The sequence below is a fragment of the Ursus maritimus genome, unplaced genomic scaffold (assembly GCF_017311325.1).
Source record: "Ursus maritimus isolate PB19 unplaced genomic scaffold, ASM1731132v1 scaffold_16, whole genome shotgun sequence".
In the NCBI taxonomy this organism is placed as follows: Eukaryota; Metazoa; Chordata; class Mammalia; order Carnivora; family Ursidae; genus Ursus; species Ursus maritimus.
Window position 1 is genome coordinate 4,591,569 of NW_024424008.1, and position 26,907 is coordinate 4,618,475.

A 26,907-nucleotide genomic window follows, 5' to 3' on the forward strand; every position below is an offset into this window, starting at 1 on the left:
TGTCATGAAGCCCAGGATGGCTTAACAGTAATGAGTCCTGGAGGTAACTACACCCGACTCTGGACTTTCCGGTGATAAGCACTGTCTTCTCTACCTCAGCTGAAAACTCAGACTCATGAGGCCTCAGTCTCTGCCTCCCTATTCCTCGAAGATGCCAAAAGCCAACTATGTAGGAGACTTTTTCAGAGGAGAAGAGACTTCATCTTCCCAGAAGACAAACCCTCTACTTTAGGAGGCAGAGAGCAACCCCAAGCCCCAGACAGGTTGGGACCGGCCCAGGCCTCAATGGAAATGGGCAGAAGGAGGGAAGGGAATTCAGGATAGTACTGTCTCTTGTTTAAGTACGCCAGGGTGGAAGGACAGGAAAGATCTACTCCTTGGTTCAAATCCTGCCAGCCCCAAACTGAATTCCAACGAAGAGAGTTCCAGCTTACTGCCTCATCTCTCACCTTGGAAATTTTCACGGTCTCTGCTCTGCGAAGGTCTTGGGTGGGTGGAAAGCCTCAGCCACCCATATTCCCCGTCCTGCTTCTCTTCTTGCTTTTCCATGGAATATTGCAAAAGTTTCTGCGTGCAAACGTAGGGATCCAACAGGAGAAGACTAGTCACAGAATGACAGAAGAGCTATAGGCAATGGGCCAGGGCTATGAACAAGCCTGGGTTGGCTTTCGCTGAGCTTCACCCCACCAATGTCAGGATATCCAAGGATATCTTAAGGGCTTCATACTAAATAGGAAAATGTTCAGATTCACCCAACAGTGGAGTTGAAAGCACTGAGCACTCTTTGCATCACTGGGAACGCTTACAGAGAGTCTGAACAGTTGGTTATTGAAGAGGCAAGCTGAACAAGAACAATGACAAGGTATCTTCTAAGACCAATCATTCGGTTCCAGCCAGAGAACTTGATTTCAGGGCAGGTACGTGACTCACACTGAAGCTAAACTCTTAATGAAGTACTCAGTTCCCTGCATGATGGTGTTTCATTCCTGATTGGCCTCTCTCAGCCCATCTCCCAGGAGAGAGAACTCTAGAAAATGAAGCCAAGGAACACGTAGGGCTCTGGGCCCAAACAACTGTACACTGTTTATTGAGAACACCCGTAGATGGTGGGAAGGAGGGATGCCCTGTACCGCATTGTGGCCACCACTGACTGGGAGCTGGGCCCGGACAGCACTGGCACAGCCGGGGGTGGGGGGTGGGCTTCCCGTGACTCACTGACCATCACAAAGGTGGGAGGAACAAGAGAAGGCCAGGCCCAAGTGCCTGGTACCATGCTGCAAATGGGGATTGATTGGCCTTTGCCTTTCAAAAACGGAGGGTTAGGGGAGGGGTGACTACTAGAAAAAAATAGAAACTCTAAGATTTAAAAAAAAAAAAAAATAGACCTCCTGTACAGAACAAGACAGCATCTGCTCTCCAGGGCCCGAGACTGGCAGCAGGGGCCTCAGGCAGGCAGGCCAGGAGCCTCCAGGGGAAGATCAGTGGTTCGGCTGAGACAGTCAGCTGCACATAATTGGCCAGTCGCCAGCACCCAGCCCCTTGGGAATATACAAATATTTACCAGATTCTCTTTGCTTGTTACAAAAGGAGATAAGAAAGCTTACAGCAGATTATTTACAAACAGTATCCTGGGATATCGTGAAGGCAGAGGTGGGCTGGCTTGGAGGGTGGGGTCCCAGGGGTTCCAAGCAGACCCCCTCCCCAGGCTCCAGGCTCGGCAAGGCACTGGACTCCATTACTGGGACAGGGGCTTAATTCTTCTTGTGGAGGAACTTCATTTTGTTGCCTGTGGGTCAGAGAGCGCAAGAGTGAGAAGGTTTCAGTATCAACTCTCCTAACAGCCCTAACCCTCTCAGTGGGAGACAGGGTTAGAAAGACTGGATTTTAGCTGTGACGGATCTGATCCGGGGCAGTGAAAATATGCTAGAGCTCTAATTAGGGCACTGGTATCAATCACTCTGGAGCTGTGGGCAAGCTATTTAACTTCTTTGGCCCCAATTTCCCTTTAAACTGAGACATGCTATGATTCCATGATTTAGCTGGCCGAGCTCTTTGAAGAGAGTGGAGGTTTTCAGAGAAGGGCACCCTGGCACCGAGACTTCTGTAGACCCTTTTAGGCCTAGAGAAAAGCTCACTGCCCCCAGCATCCTCATAGTCAGTCAGGAAGGAGCACATGGAAAAAGATCTGATTTATGTAAGGATCTGTGGTTTCTCCTGGTTCTGCAATTTGGTAAATGCTAAATGCTCTTGGAGCACTGGGCTGGGAACATCTTCACGAGGGGATCTCTTACTGTTCTGTCTACAGCCCCAATATAAATACCCACTGGCACTGGTTTAGAGTAGTTTGGGTACAGATCCCCCAGCCCCAGCTTCTTGCTGAACACCTATCTCATGAGTGACCGTGCTACTTACCCAAACCTCGGAGAAACTTATTCATCCCACTCTGCTCAGTGTCTGGGAGTTCCTCTAAATACTGCTCCACTCGCTGCTCGAAGAGGCCTGAGGAAGAGGAGGGACAGGGAAAAGAACACTCACTGCGGGAAGGGAAGGGGAGGCCTGCTGGAGGGGCCACGGGCACAGAGAAACCAAGGATCTGCAATTACAATTTAGGGCAGCATCGTATTAGAATTCAGGCTACCTCCTCAGAACGATAATTAATAGCGTCTCACTGTGCTCACTGCTGAAGCAAGAGGCCCTCAGCACCTTGCCTCCCAGTGCATGTGCCTGAGCTGCATTCCGTAAGGCAAAGATGCCGCTCCTTGTTTCAGAGCTGGGCACCTTTTCTAGGTCCTCTTAGATCACTCTACCACGTTGTTCCAAAAGGTTCGTTAGACTAAATGAACAGTATTAGTGGACAGAAGACGTAATAACCCTGAGGTTAGATAGAAAGATCTTGATGAGATTTAAAAAAAAAAAGGCCTAGAGTGAACTAAGCTGTTGAAATGACTAGAGACAAGGTGACCTTCTATTCTGAATGGAGGCTGCCACCAACCTCAGAGAGCTAGCTCAATTTTCTTGAAGGGCTTCTCCAACACGTGGTTCTTAGAACCCCCTAACTTGTTCAATCTGGTCTTTTCCTCTGAATAAGAAGGGCATCTGAAGAGGGGATGGGCTACCAATGGCATGCTGCTCTTGGGTGGAGAGGAGCCCTACCAGACACATGGCTCCAGCCTGTGTGCAGCCTTTGGAAGCCACTCACTGCAACAGGAGGAGAAGAAAGCTCCCTTGGCGGCTTCTTTCAGAAGAAAGGCATGTTAGGAGGCCTGGCCCTAGCCGATAGCTAAGAGCTTCCATCATGGTGCCCAGATATTCAGGCCTACTAGTAAGCAGACAACTCACAGAAGAGGGCTCATAGTCCCCAACCCCAAGCTTTTCTGGCCTTACCCTTTGCCCGACATTTTCTTAGCTCCCTGTCTTGGATGAAGCCAGCAAACATCTGAGACTCCATAAAAACCTCAAGAAAACGGCGGATGCTTTTGGAGGCCACAGACTTGCGGAAGGCCTCTCGCTGAAAGGCCCTCTCTCCCTTCTCGCTCTGAGTCAGGAAGAGGGAGTAGTGCCCAACAGTCTCCACAAAGAACCGGATAAACACCTCCGACACCAGCCCATTGAGGGTATTACATTCTGGAAGAGAAAAGACAAATCTTTGAGGTTCAGGTCAAGAACCGGTCATCTCCAACCTTCGACCCCAACCTCTAGCTGGTATTGTCTCCCTCTCCCCAAGAGAATTTCTAGCCGGAACCACTTATCTGTTTTTGGAACTTTAACTCTTGTGCTCCTGGGCTTGTAACCAGCACCTGAGCTGGAAGGTCAGAAACTGTGCTCTGCACATGGAAGTTGGCAAATACTCACTGCGCGAATGACAGTGGAAATCAGAGACCAGAGGATCGCGTTCCCCACACCCCTCACCCTTGGTGGTTTTCCTGGGCTTCACAAGAGGAGCCATATGTCTTTGGGTTTTCCTTCTCAAACCTTCTGAGGTAGAGAAGAATTAGAGAGAAGAGGGTAGCTTTATAGCCTGGGCCACCCTAGATGTGCCCCCAGTGTTGCTTATGTTTCTCCACTCCCTCTGACAAAACACCACAATACTTCTCTCCCCTCAGGCCCATTACTCCCTGAGCCCACTGGTAGTGGGGCTAGAGGATTCTAGACCAGCCTGAGACCAAGGTCCTATACCTGGAGCCTCGTCAACCAGAAGGGTCTGGTGTGTAGAAACAGGGTCCTGGTACCACGAGGCCCTGATCCAGAGCAGAGGGAACCCGGGGCCAGAGCTGACTCTGCCCGGGGCAAGCCTCACTCACCATCATCGGAGTCGCTGTCAGAGTCCTGGGAGATCAGTTCGTTCTTCCTCTCTAGAGCCTGCTCCAGAGCCGCCTGCAACTTCCTCGGTAACAGTGTGTCCTCATCATCCATCTACAGGGGAAGGAAACACAGTCATCATAATCACAGACACTGACTAACCACTTACTATATGCCGGGCCCTGTCTGAAGAGCTTAACTATATAATCTTCTTCATTCCTCCCCCAAATCCTGATACTATTATCAACCTCATTTCACAATGAGAAGCTGAGCACAGACAGAGGTTAAGAAACTCGTCCAAGGGGCGCCTGGGTGGCTCACTCGTTAAGCGTCTGCCTTCGGCTCAGGGCATGATCCCGGCGTTATGGGATCGAGCCCCACATCAGGCTCCTCCGCTATGAGCCTGCTTCTTCCTCTCCCACTCCCCCTGCTTGTGTTCCCTCTCTCACTGGCTGTCTCTCTCTCTCTGTCAAATAAATAAATAAAATCTTAAAAAAAAAGAAAAGAAACTCATCCAAGGTCACACGGATAAAAAAGGTAGTGGAGGCCGTGGCATTCACTGCCGCAGACCAGCTCGGGGTTCCTCGCCCAGCACCCCGATAAAGCCTCCCCGCTCCTCCATCTCCAGCTCCCAGGTGGGAAGCAGGGCTGGCTCAAGGCGGGGAACCTGTGGCCCAGCCTGCGTCTCAGGTATGAGGGTAGGCTGTCCTTCCTGCCTCTGCATTCCGGTTCCGTCTCTGTACCCTGATGCCTTGTACCAGGACTGGCGGCTGTGAGTGGTGTGTAACAGACTGTACATGCCCAGAGGGTGCGTCAGTGGGCTGTGCTCCTTAGTGGAGAGCCGGAGGATTGCCATGACCACCAAAGGCTTTCCGAAGCTGGCGACGATGACTGCAAACCTTGACATTCCACAGCATTCTGCGCATCATGCGTAATCCCCCCCCAACATTTCGAGGCAGGTGGTGTCACCATGTCTACTTCAGAGATGAGAACTCTGGCTCAGAGAAGTTCGGAGGCCTGTGTGACATTGTGTGGCTCAAAGGTGGCAGAGCCAGACCTCAAGTGTTCAGACTTCCGGGCCATGTTCTTCACACTCCCATACTCCCATTGCACTGGATGATCCCAACCAGAAAGGCAGATCCCGCGGGTCTCAAGACTTCCCAGATCAGTTTCTCCCCACCCTTGTCTAGTCTGTGAACATGGAGCCCAGAGAGCTCTACAAATCGGCTGTGAAGGTTGAACAATGTGTATAACAGTGTTGGGTACCCTGGGGCCTGCAGCAAACAAGCACCTACCCTAGGGCAGGCCATATTCTGTGGGGTCCTGCTCTTTCTTACCTGTCGGATGAATCGGTCGGATCCCAGATTCACCATCAGTGCCTAAGAGAAAGAGTCATTAATGAGCTCCTGCAATGCCCTCCCTAGGCCTCCAGACCTCCTGGATTCCCAGAGTCAGACAACAGGAATAACTCCATCCAGGGATAGAGTGCTCAGGGAAAAGGGATAAGACCTGGGTAGAGAGGCCCAGAGGCCACAAGTGAGAGGAGCCTAGTGGTCTTGGTCCCTTCCTTTCCCCCTCTGCCCCTCCCTCCCTCCCGGGAGTTTCTGTTCCTTCAGTTCCTTCCTTCCTCCACCCCTCACCCAGCTGGTCCCCCAGACAATGGCCCACCTCCTCCACAGGCAGCTCCTTCAGTTTGGGGAGGGAGCTGGAGAGCAGGCCAACCAGGAAGGGTGTGGGACAGCAGACGATGTCAATCATGGAGGCCGGAAGGACAGGAATGAAGGTGTGCTGCCAGGAGAAGGGGTAGAGCAAGGCCACCACGGCATGGGAGCAGCTGGAGAGGGTACTGGTAGACAGACAGACAGACAAGCACCTGAGCCCAGGCCCAGCACCTTTGGGGAAGGGGAGTTAGAACATCCTTTTATAGGTAAACCACCTGGTGCAACAAAAGTGCTAATGGAGTTCAGGTCAGGGTGTGACCCAGCAGACTGGTGAAGCCCCCACATTCCCACTGCTCAGGGCCTCAAGGACACTGGTACCAGACCTTCTTTGGGACTCAACCGAGGAACAGCCATGAAGGTACACAGCAACACTTAAACTCACAAACGACTCACATACACACCCTCAAGGGCCACCCTAATGCACAGACAGGCCTAACCTGGTGGGGAAGTATCACCTGAAGCCAGAGAAGATGAAGGCAAGGGGAGCAAGAGTTGATCACTGATTCGTAGTGTATAAGAGCTGGAAGGCCCTCTGAGGTCATCTTATCAATTATTCATGTTAGAGCTGGGCCCACAGCTACGAAGGGTTAGTTTCCTAAGAGGCCGACCTGGGACACAACCGGTTTTCCTGTCTCCCAGCCCAGTGTCACTTGACTACTCTGCCGTCTATCCAACCCTTCCTTGCTGTAACCGCAAAAGTGGTCTGACTGAGGATCGCTGACTGAGGTGAGGAGCCCGGCGCCACTCCTACCAAGCTGAAAAAAGTGCCCACGCCCATCTTTCTTCTCAGGCTCCAAAATATAGCCTAAGGTCTCAGTGGGGTCATCCCTCTCTCGGCCTAGAGGGGGCTCCAGGCCTCTACACCCAGCAGCACTCCAGGACCGGCCATTTGAGCAGAATGACCAAAGCAAGAGGGGAGGAAGACCTCTACGGTGCTAGCTGGAAGGAAAAGGGGGTGTACACTCCCCATGTGTTGAGGGCTGGTGTGGGGCACTGGCAAACACAGGAGACACACCTGGCTTGAACAACCCTTCTGCTGGGAGGAGAATCAAAGGCCCTCCCCTAGGGACCATACTATAGATGAGAAGGCAGCGGCCCACAGTCCAGTTCAGTTTTAAGCTTGACTTTCCCACTCTGACCCTCTGCCTCTATTGGTCCCACCTATTAGCCACAAGAGACTCTCCTTGATCAGCTCCAGCAGGAAGTCTCCCCCTTTCCTGACTAATGCCCCACTAGTCAGAGAACATGGTTCCAACCCATGACAGAAACAAACCCCCTCTTCTAGAAGGACCTCTGGATGTTCTCAAGTGTTTTGTCAGCCGGTGCCTTGCTTGTCTGTCCTGCTACCCTACAGACACCTAAAACAGTGCTGGGTCGTGAGGCAGAGACACAGGTGTCCTGGCTCTGACAGCCCTCCCCCTGGGGACAGTAGCTCCCCCCCCCCCAACACCTCGAGGACAGCCATCTGGAAAAGAACTAGAAAAGGGCTGTCTCAGGGCTGAGGGACACACTGACCTCCACCTTCCCCTCCACTGGGCCTGGCTCTTTGGAGACAGGAGGTTTTGTACAGCCCCTACGGCTGGTCACCGCAGAGCCTGTACACACATACAGTGCACCCCTCCCATATACTCAGATGTCAAAACTAGACCTGGAGGAGCAAAGGATTTGTGGACAACCTGACCATGAGCAGGCTGGACTCACTAAGCCCTGACCCAGTCCAGGCCTGTGTGCCACCACTGGACTGCCCACCCTGCCCCTCTCCAGTCACAGGCAGACCCTGAGGAGGGTGGATATCTTTTCTTAGACCCAAGAGTGGCAGAACTTGAATGCTGAGCCCAGCAAAGAACAGAGCCCTGGGGTACTTTCCTTCCAGAATGGTGCAGGAATGTGCTCAGAGGCAGGGGCGGCCAAAGGAAACAAGAGCTGTCTTCAGGGCCCTACTGGAGCTGGGCTACGGGTGGGGGTGGCAAAGAGGAAGCCCTGAGTCAGGGAATGGAACCTTCAGGAAAAAGAAACCTCAGGGTCTAGGCTTCAGTAGGGACACCACGGTCTGGCCAGACTAGAGCCTCCCTGGCTGAGGGACAGTGAACATGGGTGGCAGGGAGGCAGCAGACAGGGGCTCCATGGGGCTGCTGTCCCTGGCTCGTTCCAGCTGCCAGTCTCGGCCCCTTCCTGAAGGACCACAAGACACACACAACTGTGGGATGCAGAAACACTGAGGCTGGGGTGGGAGGTAAGGGGCCGTTTTCATTTCTAAAGCAGGCCTTCTCTGGAAAAGTTGGCAGCCCTGGCATTTCCTCCTCTTCCTTCTCCTGGGCAGAGGGTAGGCCTGGCATCCTGCCCCAGTGCCCCGTGAGGGCATTCAGGAGTCCCTTTCTCCTGCTCCCCTCAGTAGCCCCTCACACAGACAGAAAGGAAGACCCCAGGGAGCCTGGGCCTACTGAGGACCAACCCGAAAGAGGCTTTCCCTTTTCTGCCCTCCTATCAGCACCTGGCAGGCATATGGTATGGCACAGAACAGGTGGGTGAATAAATGTCCAAATGACTGAATTAAGTCCACCACTCTAAAGAAACCATTTCTTCCCGTGATGGAGTCTTTGACCAAAAAAATATACGTGTTGCCAAGATCTCATCCTCTACTTGCCTGTCCACTCCCCACATACACCCCATGCTATATGGTTTAAGTATCTGTGCCCTCCAAAATGCCCATGTTGAAACCCTAAACCCCAAAGATGAGGTGGGGCCTTTGGGAGGTGGTTAGGTCATGAAGGCGGGGCCCTCATGAATGGGATTCGTGCTCTTATAGAACGGACCCACAGAGCTCCGTCGCCCCTTCCACCGCAGTGAGAAGGCTCTGGCTGTGAACCAGGAAGCAGGCCCTCACCTGAACGTATCCATGCTGGCACCCTGAGCTTTGATGTCCAGCTTCTGGAACTGTGAGAAATACACTTCTGTCGTTTACAAGCCACCCGGTCCGGTGTTTTGTTACAGCAGCCTGAATAGACTGCGACACTTTTAAATCTTGACTGCCTAGAAGAGCTCAACTCCTTCCACAAACCAGATCTTGGAATCTCTACCTCTAAAATCCTAAATGCCAATGTTCTGGACCAAGACCTATGATCCTCCCACCTGTTTTCTTATTCCTCCTAAATTAGCTCCCCTACCCCATGGGCACCTCCTGGCCCTGGACATCTTTTCCCTCTCCTAGTTTGACTGGCCAGCTTTCCTGTAACCACTCGCCTCCCTGGCACCCTCCATGCCTCCCTCACCTTGTCCTTCTCCACAAATCCCCAGGTGTCTTCTCCAGCTGATGCCCTAACTGGCTCCTCCCTGGGGGGCTCAGCACTCCTCTGACCCCTAGTCCGTGCTCCTGCCCCTTCCTCACGTGGCTCTGCCTAAGAGTTCAGCACTCTCCTCAAACTCCACATCCCACAGAGATGGCCTTGCCTCCCGCTCCAAAGGAAGTGTAACCATCAGCCAGAAATCTTACTCCACCTTTCTCCCTATCCACGTCTTTCATCTGCACACTCTTGGCTGGGGCAAAAGAAGAAATGCCGACGCCTCTTCCCTCAGGCCACGTCCTCCCTGGGGTTCGCAATCCTGCCACACCAATACCACAGAAGCTGGCACACAGTAGGGCTCATAAATACGTGTCAGATTAATCCGTGGATGTGCCTTCCCCCTCTTCTCCACCTCACCCTGCTGGGCCTTACCTGAGCTTATCTGCCACAAAAATGACCCGGCGCTCTAGCAGCAGCGAGGCAAAGATCCGGATGAGCTGGCGCACGCTGAGGCAGGCGAAGAGGCACTCAAAGTCCACGTGCTCCAGCCGGGAATCCGTGGGCCGCCGCAGCTCCAACACCTGCAGGAGAACGAGGGGAGACGTGGGTCAAGGCAGGCGAGGTGCGGTCACTCCCGGGTCCTCCGCAAAGTGACGGGCTGTAGGTTTTTCTCCCCACTGTCCCTTTTCCGGGTTTCTAATCTACCCCAATATGCAATAAGACCCAGTCTCCCTCTCCCCTCAGACCACAGCTCTGTTCCCGTAGTACTCGGACACCTAGCCTGTCAACAAGAGGGCTAATTGGAACGTGGGGAAGGCTCCAGAAGGAAGCGTGGATGAGCCATCCATCAGCCTCACAGGAAAAGGAGGAGGTGACTACTCTTATAGATAAGGAGAATGAGGAGACCACACAGCTCTACCTGTGGGGTACTCCCTGCCCCCCGGTCCACCTCCCCAAGCAGAGGTCTTGGCACCCACACTGACCAGATCCCATAACCAATCGCTGCTCCCCAGGCCATAGGAAGAGAAGCATCTCCTTATCCCTTGACTGCCATCTCTCAGAAGGCAATGCCAGTGTCCTTGTTGCCACGTCCTCTCCCTTTCCTGCTAGAGTTTCCTTCCAGAGGTCATGTTTGTCCTACCATTCTGGTCTCTATCTCTATCAGCCTGTCTACTCTCTGTGCCAGGGACAAGGAAAACACAAGGAGAGGGCTGGCTATTCCACCACCGTGCCAGGAAGCAGGACTTTATCAGGGCTGGACCTAGCCGTCCTCCCTCCAGGGGGTTGCAAGGCCACTCCCAAGGTCAGTGCTATGGCACAAAAAGCCACTTCCCTGGGGGCAGTCCTGAGGGTGAAGAGTTGCAGTTGACCTAGCGGTGAGAGCAGGAGGAACTGCTGACACTCAGGCCAAGCTGAAGCAGCTGCCACAGGGGCCTGCCTAGTCTTCTCCTCGGTCTCTCAGAGCACGTGGGCAGCAAGGATGTGCAGGCCTCCTACTAAGTAGGGGAAAACCGTGTTCCCTCATAGAGCCCATGGAGTCAGAGCTCTCTTTTCCAGGGGCTTTTACCCCACATCATCTCATTTATTCCTCAGGGTCTACACAAGGGAAGTTCGAACTCCTAGCTCAATATTCATCCCTCTGGCTCCCAAAGAAGCAGCAACATGGAAAAAGTTGCCCTAACGATCAGTGGACACTATCTTTCCCACCTGCTGGCAAACTCCTAGAAGGTCCAGTGACGAGCACAATGCCGTGCATACACAAAATACTCAGGGAATGGGGCCTGAAGGAAACCCACACCACAAGGACACCAGAGGCCTCTGTATGGGACCCCCATCCTTGCCCCCAGAAGTTACAGTAATGCTCCCCCACACCACCCCTCCACCCCCAAGAGCCTGCAGCAGTCCAACAGGCTCGGCTCTGCAGCACAGCACCACGCTCTGACTACCCCTGAGGCCCAGGCCCCCTGCAGGGTGTGAGAATTCACAGAAGCAGCTTGTGGGACCTGGGCCTCTACTCATGCATCGCTGCCCTCAAGGATCACAGTCCAGTGGGGCCAACTGAATCTAAGCAACCACAGCTGTGAGACTGGTGTCAGACAAGGAAGCCACAATTCACATCTGCACAGGGGGCCACAAGGGTGGAGAGGAAGGGCAGCAGCCCCAGCTGAGGCAGGGAGGGGTTGGGGCAATGGCTGAGTGCACAAGAGAACTTCTTTTGGAAGGAGAGAAGGGACTAGACCTCGAGGCAAAATGAGGCAGGGTTCAGCCACAGTAAGTAATTCAACTCAGTGTGATGAGAAGTGAGCTGGGGAGGATGGGCCAGCCCAAAGGGCTCCCAGGCGTGCTGCTGGGATCTCCGGCCAGGGCCAGCCATCCTGCGCCAGACCTCTCGAGAAGCCTAAAGTCCCTCCAGCGAAGTGTGGGAGAAAAGAGGCCGAGAGAAAGCCCTGCAATGGCATTCACACCGTGTTTCTTTACTCAGACCCTCTCCCGCTCTCTGCAACAATGAAATAATTTCTTCTTCCCTCTCCCAAAGCCCAGCACCCACCTCTCACTCTCAGAGGATGACCTTCTTTTCCATTTTGAGAAAACTGAAGCCATCAGATGAGAAGCTAGAACCTACACGCCATGGCCCTTGTCTGCCATCACACAAGGAAGTGCCCATCTCTCCTAACTGAAGCCAGTCCCTCCCTGGATCCCCCAGCCCTGCCGCTCCCAGGCCACAGTCTGACTGTCCCCTCCCTCTCCTGACTATCTCCTTTCACCTCTGCCTCCGCTGGGCCATTCCCACCAGCCCCCAGATGACCACCTTCAGCAAACTCCCCCTTTCAACCACTGTCCCCTTCCCTAGTCCTCTTAGCAACCAAGCCTCTTGAAAAGAAGTCTACACAGGCTGTTTCTGCTTTCTCACCCCTCTCCACTTCTCAACTCCCTCCACTGAGGTATCTGGGCCCCTCATTCCCACTCCCCCGAGATCTACTCTCGTCGAGGCAGCCGGCCATTCCTCATCCTGACCTCACCTAAGCACCCCTTCCTTCTTAAGATGCCCCCTTCCTTGGCTTCCAAGCCACAGCCTGCTCTTCCTCCTGTCTTCCCACTCCTAGGGGTCGCTCCTCTCTGTCAGCAGGATCCCCAAATGTTGGAGCTCCCCAGGTCTGACGAGGACCGCGTCCGGGCTTTCTTTTCTTCCCTATCTACACTTTCTGCTATGAAATATCCTCTCTTGGGGGCCACACAGGTATCTTAAACATAACAGACACAAAATCCACCTCCCTGCTTCCTCCTCGGAGCCCGCTTACCATCCACAGGCAGCACGCCAGCAGCGACCCTGTCACTCAAGCCAGGAGGCTGGGAGTTAGCCTTAAAGTCTCCCTAACATGTATTCCATATTTCCACTCAACACAAAGTGCTTCTGATCTTAATTCTAAAGTATACCTCAACTTCACCTGTGTCTCACCTTTCTTACCACACCTTAATCCAACCTCCTACTCTCACCTCCTGTCCGTACTACCGTACGGCAGCCCAGCTGGTCTCCCTGTTTTCACTCCAATCCATGCTCTCCACAGCAGCCAGAATGAGCTTTGAAAAATATATCTCAGATCTTATAACCCCGCTTTAGATAAACTCCAAACTCCTTAACTTGGCCCAGCAGGCGCACTGTGGTGCGGCCCTCGCTGCCTGTCCTGCCCAGCTCACTACCCTTTGGACCATCTTGGCCTTTTTCAGTTCCTTGTCACTTTGCCAACATGTGCCCTTGCAGGTGCGACTCCCCCTGGAATAACCTCCCATCCACACCCTTCTCTGTCAGTCTCCCTCCCCCACTTCATTTAGCTGACTCTACTCACCTTAGTCACGTCCTCGGAGGTGGCCTTCCCGGGCCCCCTAACATCAAGCAGGTCCCCGGTCACACCTCCCACTCCCATGCTTGCACGTGGCACTCACGACACTTAGTAATCATCTACTAGAAGCAGACGTGTGTAGTTGGTACTGGTGTCGCCCGCTAGATTAGGAACCCCTCAGGGACACAGCTGTGGCCCACCTCAGCGTCACGACTGCGCCAAGGTCTGGTGCCATCCCTGACTGTGAAAGAGCACTACCTGTAAACCGGTGAATGAAGAAAAGGAGGGCAGGTGCAATGCAGCTGAGTCCAGGCAGGTCAGGGAAGGCCCCTAGGAGCTGCAGGGAGTTGGGCTCCAACGACAGTTCTGTCCTTCACTTTTCCAGTCCCTGCTGATTAGCTGTACACACACTGTAAGCGAGGAAGGGGCTGTGCTCTGCCCCTCCCAGGGACGGAAGCCTTGGCTAGGCAGGCCTTCCTCCAGCCCCCATCCATAGTCGGAGAGAAGAGGCAGCAGAAATCCCTACCTCATTGCCAGCACCTGGAAGAAATGTCTTCACTTTGATGGTCTTCCCTGGGGCAGGGAAGGGCGACTCCATGAGACTTCTCATGAAGGGGTAGACCAAGGCGGCAGAGATCCCACGCCGGCGCTCCACCTCATCTAGGACCTGTGCCCATCACCAGCAGCCGGAAGAGGAAGGGTGTCAAGGCGCTGCCCTTCCCTACCTCCTGGGCAGAGAAGCGGGCGGCCTGGCATCTGACCGGCCGGGGCCAAAAGCCAGGGGACAGGAGGACTGTCTTCACACCCCATCCTTCCTGTTTCCCTTGGCACTGGATGACTGCTTGCTCACTAACTCGTCCTTGCCTCACACCCACGAGTTGGGCAAAGGAAACACCACTTGAGAGTCGGGTCCCTGGGCACTTGGCTTCCCCAAGGGGGGAGGGGGTTTCTGTCCCCAAGGCCTCTGGCTCTGCCCATGGCCCAGGGTGGACTGTGACATTGGCAGACCATCTGGCACAGGAGCTGAGGAGATGCCAGCTGGCCAGATGGGGAGCCAGGCTTGGGAACAGGAAGGAGTCCAAGAGCTCCCTGGACTCGCTCTCGCATTCTCTTGCTCGCGCCCGCTCGCTCGCGCACACAGGTGGTTTTCTCATCTGAGCTGGCCACAGATACTCCTGTGGGAGCTGTCAGCTGGGGAAAGGGGAGGGAAGCAAGCCAGAGCCCTCTTACCTTGGAAAACAAGCCGAAGCAGCCAAGGCGGCTGATGACACAGTATACCTCTGGCAGCCGAGGCCCTTTCCCACTGGGCTGGGTCGGACGAGGCGGAGGAGAGACAGACAGATACAGAGAAGGCACGATTACTGTATGTGGCTCCTTTTCCCGGGCAACCGAGGACTAAGGACTGATTGAGTGGACAACTGCAAGCCTCTTCTAAACCGCTACTCAACAGGCCCCCAGAGGAAAGGCTGGCACTCTTCTTCGGGGGGCAGGCTTCAGCCTCCATTGGGTCTTCCAGCCCCAGGGGCCAGACTCCTGCTGACATCCTCCAAGGAGGACGCTGACAGAGGCTGGCGAAGGAGGAAGCAGCCTCGCAGAAGCTACAGGATGATTTGTGGATTTACAAGGCGAGGGCTGGGCATCCAGAGGACGCAATGGTCATGAAAAGAACCTGTGTACATTCCTGGAGCAAGCCATGGAGTCCCCTGCCCCCCACAGGGCACATTCTGTAAAACTTCCCCATTCTAGGTTCCCCTTGCCTCCCTTCCTCTATCCACCCCATTCTAGTAAGACAAACCCAACATAGATAAGGGCAGCAAACTACTATTTACTGAATGTTTACCCTATCTGAGGCCTGGGGCTTGGTACTTTACCAACGACCTGTGAGAGGGAGTGCATGGGCGCTATCATCTGCATTTTACAGATGAGTAAACTGAGTTACAAACATAGTAAGCCATTGCCCCAGGGCATGCATCTAACAGTCATGGAGCCAGGAGTCCGTCTTGGCGTCTGATTTGCTGTCTTGAAGAAGCATGCTGCCTTCTGACAGGACAGAAGGGAAAGGGACGCAAAGACAGAATAGAGGTATGCTAGGAGTGGGGGCAAAGGAAAAAGGGGATTGAAAAGGTGAGTGGCTGCAGGAGATGTGCACTGAGAGCTCCCCAGGCCTGGAGTCCCCAAATGCAGGTTGGGGTGAGGCCCAGGAGTCTACTTCTCCAGCCGGGGGCTGGCAGGGCTCTGCGGCTGCCTCTGGCTCAGAGGCCTGAGTGCCTGGCAAGGCCGAGTAGGGAGGGGGCAGAAGAGCAGGTGCTGGCCCCTCATGCAGGCTGCTAAGCAAATGCAGATGGGTCTATTTCAGTTTCCAAACCTGCTGGCCACACGTCACAGATCTAAAGAGAAGGCAGAATCTGTTTTTGTCCATATTAGGCCTGAAACTCACTCCTCTCTCTTTCCCTCTCCCCCGCCTCCTCTAAAGCCCCAAGTGATTAAATCAAGTATGTGGGATTTGGGTTAGAATCATTGTGTCCAATCTGCAGGAATGCCGAGCTAGTGCCAGCCCCCTTGGCAGGGACCCAGCCCAAGCCCTCTCTGAGCACGCCAGGACAAACATGCTCTTCCCTGGGGGCAGCAGGCCCGCTGCAAAGGAGCAGCCCTGCTGCATCACTATTCCTGCAAAGGCAGCCTTAGGAATGCTCCTCTCCGGGCCCAGGTGAACCTGGGGGCATGCTGGCCTCTGCCTGGCTCCCCACCTGGCATCCGTACTGCTCCACATTCCCTTAGCCCTACTCACCATTCAATATCCAAATATCCCTTCTCCCCAGACTACCCTTTGGGGCTATGCAAGAGTATCAGACTTGGTGTTAAGGAACTTAGAGTCAATCCTGGCTCTTTCTCTCACTGGTTGTGTGGTCCTGGGCAAGTTATTCCCCCTGAGTCTTAGTTTCTTAATCTATAGAAAGTGACAGAGTACTACTCCATGAACTACCCTAAGGATTAAAACAGGTGACATACTTCAGGCATCCAGCCTGGAACATAATAGGTCCTAAAGAGTAGTTTATTCCCTTTGTCTTCCCTTCTACATTCAGTCTGACCCCCTCTACTAGACTATCTAAAATTCCTCGAGGACTGGACTGGATTCACATCTAACTCCTCTTTATGTGCCTTTAACATGATGCCCGACCCTCAGTGGGAGTACGGTACATGTTTCAGAATGAATGAATGAATGAATGAATGGCCCAGAATCCTTTGTCTGGGGTCCCTGCTATACATGACCCTTGCCTAGGATCCTTCTCAGCTGCCCCTAGACTGGCATCTAGTGAGTCCTTGTCCCACGATGGCACGGGAACCCGGAAACACTGCTGATAGCCCAAACCAACAACATCCCTAGTGAGCTCCAGGGGAGAGTACAACAGGGCTCTCTCTTTACCTTCCCTCAATCTATTTCCCAGGACTAACAGGAAGGGTGATGGGGAAGGGCTTCTCTCTATATAACATGGCTTATATTTTCAAAACCCTCCCTTTTCCCTGTGTTCCAGGCATCTCTCCCAGAATCCCACAGAAGGTACTGCTCTGTCCACCTCAGCCTCCAACACTACCAGACCATGGACAGGATGCCTCCTCACATCAGCTGGCCAGGTATGGGCATGAGGAAGGTTGTCCTCCACCCATCTGATGCACACACATACTGCTGGGGTGACATGATCCTGCAAACCAGCAACAGCAGCCAGAGCCCAGGAGCCCGAGGGAAATGAGTGAGAAGAAGTGTAGGAAAATTAAAAACACAGATCAGCCCAGTAGAAGGTGATCCATTCTCTCCTCTTATTGCAGTTTATCTTAGATCCTGGGGCCTGATCGGAGGGGTCACTCTGAGTGCTGCCACCCCAGGAGTGCCTCATCTGTGCGCCTGCCTGCATGTGTGTGTGCACGCACACGCGTGTGTATGTGTCGGGGGTGGCCTCAAGGAGCATACAAGGAAGCAGAATGTAGAATCTCATAAAGCTAGAGTTGAAGAAGGTGCACACACACACGGGGGCCCAGTCCCCCAAGGACTGAACGGCCCTACTCACCAGTAAGCGCCTGCAGTAGCCAAAGCGTCTGCTGCCGTCTTCCCCAGTCAGCATGAAAGAGAAAGTCTCACTGGAATGGGGAGGGGTCTGGCATCAGGGAAGGATCAGAGGACCCTGGAAACAGTACCCGAGAAGAGGGAATGCCCCCCCAGGGAGGAGGTGAAGGGCTAGGTTGCTGTAAAAGCAGAGGCTGGGCCTCGGGGGTGTCCCACGAAGTTGCCCCTGCTGTGGGAGTAATGGACGCTATGCCCCCTTCCTGCCTCCAGCCAGACCAGGCCAGGTCTCACCTGCTATACTCTGACACAGGAAGCCAGTCCTTGGCATCAGGGAAGCAAAACTGGGGAATGGCCTTGAGCCTCTCCTCTGCCTCCCGCATCTGTTTGGTGGGTCGGTCCAGCTGCAGGGAGAGGAATATGGGGAGAGATAGAAGAGAGAAGACATGGATCCTGGGGGGGGCGGGGTGCTGAGAAGCATCTCCTCCCCTGAGAGCTCTAGATGGCATCCTACCAACTGGCATGCTTCTCGGCAATCCCGTCCCCATTCCCGAGTCTTACAGAGAGGTCTGGGCGTGAGCTGAGTCATCATTTTTCATTCAGTATGTGCCAAATGAGTGCTTTCTATGTGGCACCTGGCCCTGTGTCACGCACTGGGGCTACTGAGTAAAACAAAGTGGGCAACGTTGTGGTCAGGAGAGAGAGACAATCGACAAGGAGATCTCCAAGGGTGTGACAAAGGAAACAAACAGGGTGCCATGACAGAGAGAACTGGGCAGCAGGAGGGATACTTTAGGTATCTGGAAAGATCTCCTGGAAGAGGTACTGTCTGGGCAGAGAATGAGGAATGAAAAAGAGCTGGCAGCCATGTGCAGAGCTGAAGAAAGAACATTCCAGGCAGAGGTAGAGAGCAAGGAGGCCAGGTTGGCTGGCTGGTGGTGGGAAGGGAAGGTGTGGAAAGAGGGAAGATAGGTGGGGGGTTGGGGAGTGACAACTAATGGGGTACGGAGTTTCCTTTTGGGGTGATAAAAACGTTCTAGGGGCACCTCAGTGGCTCAGTTGGTTAAGCGTCTGACTCTTGGTTTCAGCTCGGGTCATGATCTCGTGGTTGTGCGATGGAGCCCCGTATCAGGCTCCATGCTGGGCATGGAGTCTGCTTCATATTCTCTCCCTCTCCCTCTCCCTTCCCCTCTGCTCCTCCCCCCACTTGCTTGTGCTCTCGCTCTCTGTCTAAAATAAATAAATCTTTTTTTAAAAAGGTTCTAATATTGATTGTACAACTCTGAATATATCAAAAGTCACTGAATCGTATATTTAAATAGCTGAATTATACAGTATGTGAATTCGGTCTCAATAAAGTGGTTAAAAAAAGAGAAATAAAGTAGGAGAAGGAATTGGGGGGCCTTCCACAGGTCCCCTGCCATCCTTATAAGCAGTTTGGGTTTTATTCTAAGCATACTGGGAGGTGTTCTCTGGGCCCTCGTCCTCTGGGTAAGCACTGGCCCAAACCCACACCCCTGGAACCCTCTCTTCCCTGTTAGCTGGCAGGCACCATGCTCAGGGCTGCTGCAGCGAGGTGAGTGGCTGTGGCAAGAACAGGATCTCTCTTGCTCCAGAGATGGGCCAGGCAAACAGAAGGTGCTAGAGGAGGGGTGGGATGGGGGAGAGATGGCCTCACCTTGGGAAACTGGTAGGAGACTTCAGGGAGGTAGGTGTTTCGAGATGGCTTCTTCTTGAGGGACACCACCACAAAGTACTCAAAAAGCTCCCGCTCCTGCCACTCGAGCAGTTCCAGCTCCAGGGTCCGATAGCTGGGCGCGCGTTTCAGCATCGACTGGATGTGGACGAGGCGCTGCGTGTGGGCTGAGGCAGGTCGGATGTCACCGGACAGGCAGGCTGGATCCTCACAGACCCACATTAGCCCCCCTCCACCCCAGTCTCAGGCTCTGCCTCCATGGACCACTTCTAAGTGTAGAAGCCTGGTCTGACACCCTCTCACCGTGGGTTATGGGGTTGACGTGGCAGAAGCAAAGCGTCTACACCTGCACAAAGGCTCTGCCCTGCAGCAGGGAGCTGCTGCGCTGGGCCTTCTGGAGCTCCTGGAGGCTAGGCTGGGGCTGACAGGGCTGTATCACTGGCACCCACCGACCCCTGCCTAGTCCCAATAGGAGAAGAAGATATGGGACCCTCTCAGAGTCCTTGGACTTGGACCCTCTGTCCCTGTCCCCAGCCCAAAGTCCATTAGCCCACTTGCCTGGGGGACCAGTGCAGGAGGGAAGGAGGGAGCTAGCTCCCACATACTTTCACCACCCAGCAAAGTCGAGGCAGGTTTCCCAGGAGAGAAAGAATGGAGATTTATCCAAGACTGCTGGAACAAGAAGTTCCCAAAACCTTTTCAGGGAGGTGTCAGTCCTCTCTATGGATATGGGGGGTAAGTGGCCTCAGGGCCTCCAGAGGGCCAGTTTCTCAGACCGGCACACTTCTTAGTTACTTACAAGAGGTACTTGTAATCTTCAAAACCCACCTCTGACCCTCCAGATTCACAGCACTTACCTGGCAAATCTAGCACCCAATTCTCGTGGACGATACCCTGGGGAAGTCCAGGTGAAGGGGGATGTCTGAGTTCAACCCTCACAGGGCTGCCTTGCGTGCAGTAGGAGGGGCCTTCCCTACAGCTCTTGGCTCTGTTGGCCACTATCCTGCCTGCCTGTTGCCTCTCCAAAGCAGGTCAGCTGGGGACTTTGGAACTATATGTGCAGAGGAAGGGGGGTGCCTCTACAGCCAGGGCTGGGAAGGGGTTCTGTGCTCTTGCGGAGCCACGCCTCACCTTTGAACCTGTCGTCGGAGTCGCTCTCGCTCTCACTATTCTCATCTGGAAAAGTAACAGCAGGAGTGCACGCTCACTGAGCCACTGCCCCACAGCCAACGTTTCCTGTGCCCCCTCCCAGCTCTTCTCGCAAGGGATGGATCATACTTTTTCTGGGCACCCCCTGGGCCCAGGGTCCCTCTGAGCTCAAACCACAGGTGCTAATCGCCGTACAAACCCCTATGCAACCAGTCCTGATCTGGGGGAAGCTGCTGAAGGCCTAAGCTAGAGGATGAGCCAGCAGAGAGGCCTACAGGCCTGGATCACAGGGCCTGCCTCCAGGACGCCAAGATTCGAAATGGGAAACAGACCACAGTGCTCAGTAAGTCTGGCCTTTCTTTTTGCCAGAAGCAGATTCCCACACCCACCTCCCCCATCAGGGCCTCAGAGCCCAAAGCCTGAACTAGCCCATCCCATGGGCTTTCCTTCCCTCTTTGGCCCTCCCCTTCTATGTGCCACTTCTTGGTAGGACTCTACCCTCCTAGCAGGCAGGAGGGTCCTGGATCCTGGGATTGGCCCACAGAAGGGTAAACTGAGGCTGGTCCGTGCCTCTCCCTGTTCCTACTGCCCAAGGGCCGCAGACACCTGAACCAGCTCAGACATCAAGGCCATACCTCTCAGTGATGCTGTCTCAACGCTGGACATAGACAGCTTTTTTAACCTCTTCTTTCCCCTCTTGGCATTGTAGATGGAGTTAATTCTTTGGACAAGCTGGGTGAGAAAAGCAGGGAAGGTGAGATAACCCTAACACCAGCTGCCCCTATTTCCAAGAAGGCGATTAGTAGCCCATTTATTCCCTCAAGGTGCAAGCTTTCTGCCCTCCCCGCACTGGGCCCAGTACTGGTCTCCCCACTGCACTGACCCCAAGTGCAGCCTGGCGGGTGGCTCTCATCTGCCTCGTCCCCTCAGTGGTCTCATGCCCCTACACAAGGATGTGAAACTTAGCTCCCCAGAGGAAGGAACTGTGATCAAACTACACAGGATGGGAGCTTCTGGGTCCCTAGAGTCACTGAACCAACGGAGACAAAGAGCTCCTCAGACGCAATAACAGGAACAAGGATTGGAGCCTTTCCCTCTAGGCTATAACCTGGGGCCACGACAGGAAGGAGCTAAATTCCCAATATACCCAAGCATTGTTTGCAGGCTAAAAATACCGTTTGGCTAAATCCTGCCGCTTTGGGCTGGGGATTTGGGTCTGACTGCCTGTGTGTGCAAATCACTGCTGAACTCTCAATTCTGAGAGTTAGAGAAAGGAAGACTGAGGTTTGAGTCCGAGGCCTTTCAAAGCCTAGAAATTGTTTACGTGTGCACAGAGATCTCCAAGTGCACACCCCACACTCACTAACGGGGAGTCTCCTAAAGGACTGGTTTCCGGTCACTCAACAGCATGGAGTGCTCCCTGGGGGAGAAGCTAGACTGTCCCTCCCCTAACATCTGTGCACCCACGAATCACTTAACGCATCTTTGGTAATAAGACTGGGAATTAACCAGATGAAAAAGAAAGGCCAGTGCAAGGGCCTAGAATTTATTCAAGGAGAACTGAGGAAGCACCCCCAGATTAGGGAAGGAAGGGGGGGGAGAGAGCTGCCCACCTGCCCCCCCACCTGCCCAGCCAGCCCCGGGCGGCTCCTCTGGGGAGGCTACCTTAGGAATGCGGCGGGCCCTGCGACTGGACAGCAGCTCGCTGGTGGTGCTGAGGCTGTCCTCGTTGAGGCTGGAGGGTGAAGACGGCAGGCTCAGCTGAGCCAGCAGCAGCATGTCGTCATGGCTGTGCCTCTTGGGCAATCGCGGCAGCCGGTGGCTCTTCCTCTCTGACCAGTTCCCACTGCGCAGGGACTGGCTGCTGGGTTTCAGGGAGAGCTGGCATGGGGCAGAGGATGTGGGAGAGGGGTTCAGCACAGATGCCTTCCTTGGCTGGCATCCCTGGCTCCCCCAAATCCCACCCTGGAATTTCCCTCTGCCTGGGTTTCCTCTCATAAGACCTCAGCTGCTAATCAGCAGGTCAGGGCTAGATGAGATACGTGCTTCCACAGAGGAAGCTGAACCACCCCTGCCAGAGAAAAGAAAACAGAGGCTAAGAAAACTGGGCTCTCTTCTGAGTGGAAAGAAAAGGACAAGCAAGACTTCTGGGGTCTCCTCCTGAGCTTTGGGACAAGGCTCAGATTTTGCTCATTATTCAGCTTGGCTGATGGAACTCCTCTCCCTCCCACAGCCCCCGACCGGGTCCTAAAAGGCTTCTTTAGCAGGGGCCATAATCCACATGGCAGCCCGGCCCTGCTCACCTCTTCCAGGCAGAACATAAGGGCTCTGGGCTCTCATTCCCAAAGCCCGGCAAGGCAGGCCTCACAGCCGGGTGGCTTCTTCACCACAGCTGCCCCTCCCCAGCCCCAATCTATTCCCTCGGTCGAAATCAGCACCTGCCACACAGGCACCTTACTCTCCGCAGATCCTGCTCTCTGCTAGAAGGGCAGCATCCCTGACAACTCGGCCCTCCTCCCACCTGCTGTCTGCATCTGGCATCGTCTCTCATCACTCTTCAGCCAGCCCTTCTTCCTCCCGTCCCCCAGCGTCCTCTTCCCACCCAATCAGGCTGGCCACAAAAATTCAGTGGAAGCCTGTTTGAATACAGCACATGAGAAAGGTGAACCCTTTATAAAAATGATTACATCATCCAAAGCCAGAAGAAATAATTTCTGTATTCTCCAGCCAATGTTATAAAATGTCCAGGACCTTCCATTTGCAAAGAGAATTAGAGTTGCCTGTGTAGGTCCGAGAAAGCGCCTCCCTTCTCCTGCCTCCCGTCCACCCTGGAGAAGGCCAGAATGAGCTCAAGTCTAATGGTCTCCTTTGACTCTTCACCTTTTTTCTCATTCTGCCTTCTATCAGTCCATTCCTTGAAGATTCAGTCTTATTCCCTCCAACACGAGTGGCTCCAGGTCTGGTAGACACCTGTCTAGCTCTCTAAATGTGGTTCTTGGGCCTATGCCTGCTTCCCAGATCATTTCTGCCAGAGCTGCCAAATACCAAGACTCCAACCAGGCCCCATTTTCCTGTTAGCCACAGAAGGGGAGCAGGAACAATGATAGGACAAAAGGCAGCCGGGGCTCATGCCTCCGTCTTGCAGCGCAGAGCTTGAGTAGTGAAGGGAAGCACGGAGGGCAGGGTGCCCCGGGAGCACATCTCACTTGCCCACAAGGATTTCAACATGGCAGAAGTCCCTGCGTGCAGAGCTCTTTCCTGAGGTCACCTCCTTTGCCAAGCACTAGTGAGGGAAAGAGTGTGAGTGGAAGTGGGCCCACTCCCTGGTAGGACAGGCCTCCACTGTGGCCCTTGTGCTGGCCCAAGTCGGGGCCGCCGTTACCTGAGCGGGTGGGTTGTTGTACTTCCTGTCCTGAGGACCCCACATCCTGTGCAAAGAGTCCAAGGAGTTTTCAGACAGTTGCTGGGATTTTCGTCCTGCTCTTCGGCTCTTTAAGTCCACATCCTCATATGGATTCTCCTTGGGCAGATCTCCTGCAGAGGGGGAGAAGTCAGAGACTGGGAGAAGGGAAGGAGGAAACACTCACAAATAAACAAGCAGAATTCCTGTGAACCAAAGAGAATGGCTTCGGCCTGGCCCTTCAGCCCATGAGTCATACAGCTGCCCGTCTGCAGTGGGGAGGCTACAAACAGATCCCGGCTCCAAGTCCAGAAGCACACCCCCCACCCCCAGTTCGCTCAGCCTCATCTGGCTCTGCTTTATAAATTCAGAGATTGCACAAGACTGGCTCAGCTACCCCTGCCTGTGCCCAGCCAGAGGACAAAGCCAGCACCAGGCTTCATTCCTTGGCTCCAGTCCTCCTGCTGTGAAAGCCCCAGAGATGAGCAGTTCAAGGTAGGAAAGGCCTTCAGAGGTCACACGGCTGTGCCGCTACCCACGCTCCCTGAGGACCCACTCTGGGGACTCAGCACGGAGGAACACTACCAAACTACAAGGAGCAGGGGCTGCCAGGCCTCCCTCTCACTTACTATACTGTGCACCGACTGTCTCAGGGCAGCTCTGCCATCTGGCCCACAGGTAACCCCACACCAGAACGGGGTGAGCCAAGTGGTGACAGCTCAGTCATTCTCTGCTCCACGAACCGCTCCCACTACAGGGCCACTCGGTTTCCTCCACCACTGGCCTCACTGGCCTCGCAAGAAGAGAAGGGTCTTCACTCCTCTTTTGGAACAAGCCCTCCTGCTGTGACAAGGGGAGGTGTGAAAGGCCCGATAGCCATCTGCGCCAGAGGTGAGGGTGGGGAGTTTTGGCTTCTCAGGACTAATGGCTAATATTAATGACTAACGGCCTGGCGGCAGGCACCATACTGGCACGGCCAGCAAACTTCAGGGAGAGGAAAGCACAGTCCCTGCCCGTAAAAGCAACTCCTTCCCATAGCCCTCCTGCCTGCCCCTTTCCCCGCTACACAAACCTGGACTTTCCTATGCCTCAGGAACATCGTGCGCCAGGTCAGTCCTGGCGCAATCCTGCCGCAGATCTGTGGGCACTGTGAGTGATGTGGCCCTCTGCTCCCCTTCCCTTGTCTTTCCATATCCCCCCTGCCACATCGACGCCCCTGTCTGGGACTGGGGACCTGGGCAACCTCTGCTGGGGGTGAGAGTTCTCTCATGAAGAGAACAGGGCTCACTCCTCTTCTCTCTGTTCAGCAGCAGGCTGGAGCCTGGTGACCGCTGAGCCCTGCAGATGCCCAGATGTGCCTCTCAGGGAGCAGGCAGAGGAAAGAGCTACAGGACTAGAAATAAGGCCACTGGGAGTGTAGGCTTTCCTAGGATGGGACACAGGAGAAAAACCAATCCCTATATGCTTACAGAATTCTCGATTGCCGAAGTCAAGATTCCCCCCCGCCCCAAACTGGGGCTATCTACTTATTACTACCATGGAAAACTATACTGAATTTAGGAAGTGCCTTCACAGAGGTAGGGGAGGGAGGAGGTGTGAAGGCAGGATTTCTGTCACAGCTAATCAGGCAGCCAGGGAGCAACACCAATCTCTTGAAGGTCTGAGTCAAGAATGGGTCAACATAGGATCGAGGACTGGATGAAGTGATTCCGAGCACCGAGCAGAGTCCCCAGCAACTGAGCAGACGTCTTCCTGTAACACAGCCATGCTATAAGGATGACTGGTCTCCATTCCAGAGTCCTGACTAAGCAGAGCCGGCCCGGCAACCCTGCTCAAGAAGACAAGCATCAAAACTGGCATGCAGCCTACCCCACTCTGGGCTCTTAGGGAAGAGGCACGGGAGACTCAGTACTTCTCGGTCCCTCTCCAATATATAACCCGTATTGATGAGGTGGGGGGATCAAGGACTTAAGAATGCCAGGACACAATCTTCCTGATCTTGGGAAATAGGACCAGAGCATCACTGTTCAGATGGGGGCAGGAAGAACATTTATTCCAAGCTCATCAAATCCAAACTGCCTTGGGCTGTATGGATGACCAGCCAGAGTCCTTATCATCACCCCGGAACCAACAGGATGACCTTGTCTCAACTCCCTTAGATCAGAGTTTCTCCAAAGTACTGACATTTGGGGCTGGATGATTCTCGTGGTGGTGGACTCTCCTGTGCATTTGTAGGATGCTTAGCAGCAACCCTGGCCTGAATCCACTAGATGACAGTAGCATCCCCTCAGTTGTAAGAACCAAAAATGTCTCCAGATACTGTCAAATGTCCCCTGAGCAGATGGATAAATGCATGCATGCACGGATGGCAAAGGGCGGAGAGGGAGGGAGGGAAAGATGGAAGGAAGGAAGGAAGGAAGGAAGGAAGGAAGGAAGGAAGGAAGGAAGGAAGGAAGGGAGGGAGGGAGAAATTACCCCCTGCCTGTTAGGAACCACTGCCTTGGATAGATGTTTCTAAACTTCCTAATAGATTGAGTGCCATGACATGACTCCCAAGGCAAACTCTCTTTCCTCCCTCCTTCCTTCTCCTCCTTTCTTCCCCAAGAATCAGAGCTTTGAACACTGATACAAAATCCAGAGCTCCAAGAAACAGATGTAGGAGACTGAGGCCCAGGGAAGTAATTGATGCCCAACACTGAGGCACGTCAATGACAACCTGGGAGAAAACGGTTGGGAACAGCAGGGTCTCAGTACTGGTATTGCCTTTGGAAACAAAATTTCAGGAAAACCTCAAAAGCCTGTTCCTCCTGCCTTCCCAGCCTTAACACCAGCCTCTTTCTTCTTCAGCAATGTTTAAAATCCTCTCTGATAGAACCAGGGCACTCATCACTGCTCCACGAAATGACTGCTGGCCCCAGCCCAGGCCCTGCCTCCCCAGCCTTCGCTGGGCCCTCACAGCCCTCATTCACCTGCTACTCTCTATGGCCTAGATTGTTCCCGGCCACCGTTCTGGAGCTGTCTCACAGACAGACTCCCAGTCATCCCTCCGGGGAGTAAGGGTGCCCAGGGGCTGGGGAGAATATGCAGAGACCAAGCAGGCCCCGAGGAGAACCACACCCGAAACTGCTGAGAGAAAATTAATCCCAAAGCAATGGCTCAGAGTCGGGAGAGGAGGAAGGCTGGGGAATAGGGCTCAGAACTTCTCGGGGCAACAGGACTACAGCAAGGTCAGGCAAGCTGAGTGGAGAGACACGGTGAAGAGTTAGCAGGAGCATGGATGGGAGACAGGAAGCCTGGTAGACCACCAGACTGTCACCTGCATTCCCACCCACACGGATTCCTCGAGGGCGAGCCGCACTGTCTGCCCGAGGAGAGGGAGAAGAGGTGGGCCCTCTTCCCCAGAAGCCTGGTGCTGAGCAGCCCCATCTCATCAAGCCCAGCTGGGGAAGCCAGAGGTCTGAACCC

The 26,907-nt window shown here is 54.1% G+C and overlaps 1 protein-coding gene and 1 long non-coding RNA gene across 3 annotated transcripts in view; one reads left to right on the forward strand and one right to left on the reverse strand.

The window, feature by feature from the left end:
* Positions 1-1,058: 1,058 nt before the first annotated feature.
* DENND2B (DENN domain containing 2B) overlaps positions 1,059-26,907 on the reverse strand; it is a 99,407-nt gene continuing 73,558 nt past the window's right edge. The window contains exons 5-20 of one of the 2 annotated variants that reach the window (XM_008683803.2): positions 23,425-23,576; positions 21,708-21,923; positions 20,678-20,774; positions 20,025-20,069; positions 18,876-19,060; positions 17,492-17,601; positions 17,205-17,274; positions 14,371-14,448; positions 13,667-13,807; positions 9,734-9,882; positions 5,968-6,145; positions 5,637-5,678; positions 4,302-4,413; positions 3,385-3,624; positions 2,413-2,499; positions 1,059-1,786 (exon numbers count right to left, since the gene is read on the reverse strand). In XM_008683803.2, the coding sequence (XP_008682025.2) occupies positions 1,752-1,786; positions 2,413-2,499; positions 3,385-3,624; positions 4,302-4,413; positions 5,637-5,678; positions 5,968-6,145; positions 9,734-9,882; positions 13,667-13,807; positions 14,371-14,448; positions 17,205-17,274; positions 17,492-17,601; positions 18,876-19,060; positions 20,025-20,069; positions 20,678-20,774; positions 21,708-21,923; positions 23,425-23,576 (1,937 nt within the window). In that variant the 3' untranslated portion in view covers positions 1,059-1,751. The remainder of the gene's footprint in view (positions 1,787-2,412; positions 2,500-3,384; positions 3,625-4,301; positions 4,414-5,636; positions 5,679-5,967; positions 6,146-9,733; positions 9,883-13,666; positions 13,808-14,370; positions 14,449-17,204; positions 17,275-17,491; positions 17,602-18,875; positions 19,061-20,024; positions 20,070-20,677; positions 20,775-21,707; positions 21,924-23,424; positions 23,577-26,907) is intronic. The other variant, XM_040630754.1, reaches the window with a different exon arrangement.
* Positions 14,462-18,345, forward strand: LOC121102868. Its single transcript, XR_005834969.1, has 3 exons — positions 14,462-15,222; positions 16,674-16,773; positions 18,286-18,345. It is a non-coding gene; the product is annotated as an uncharacterized LOC121102868 (long non-coding RNA).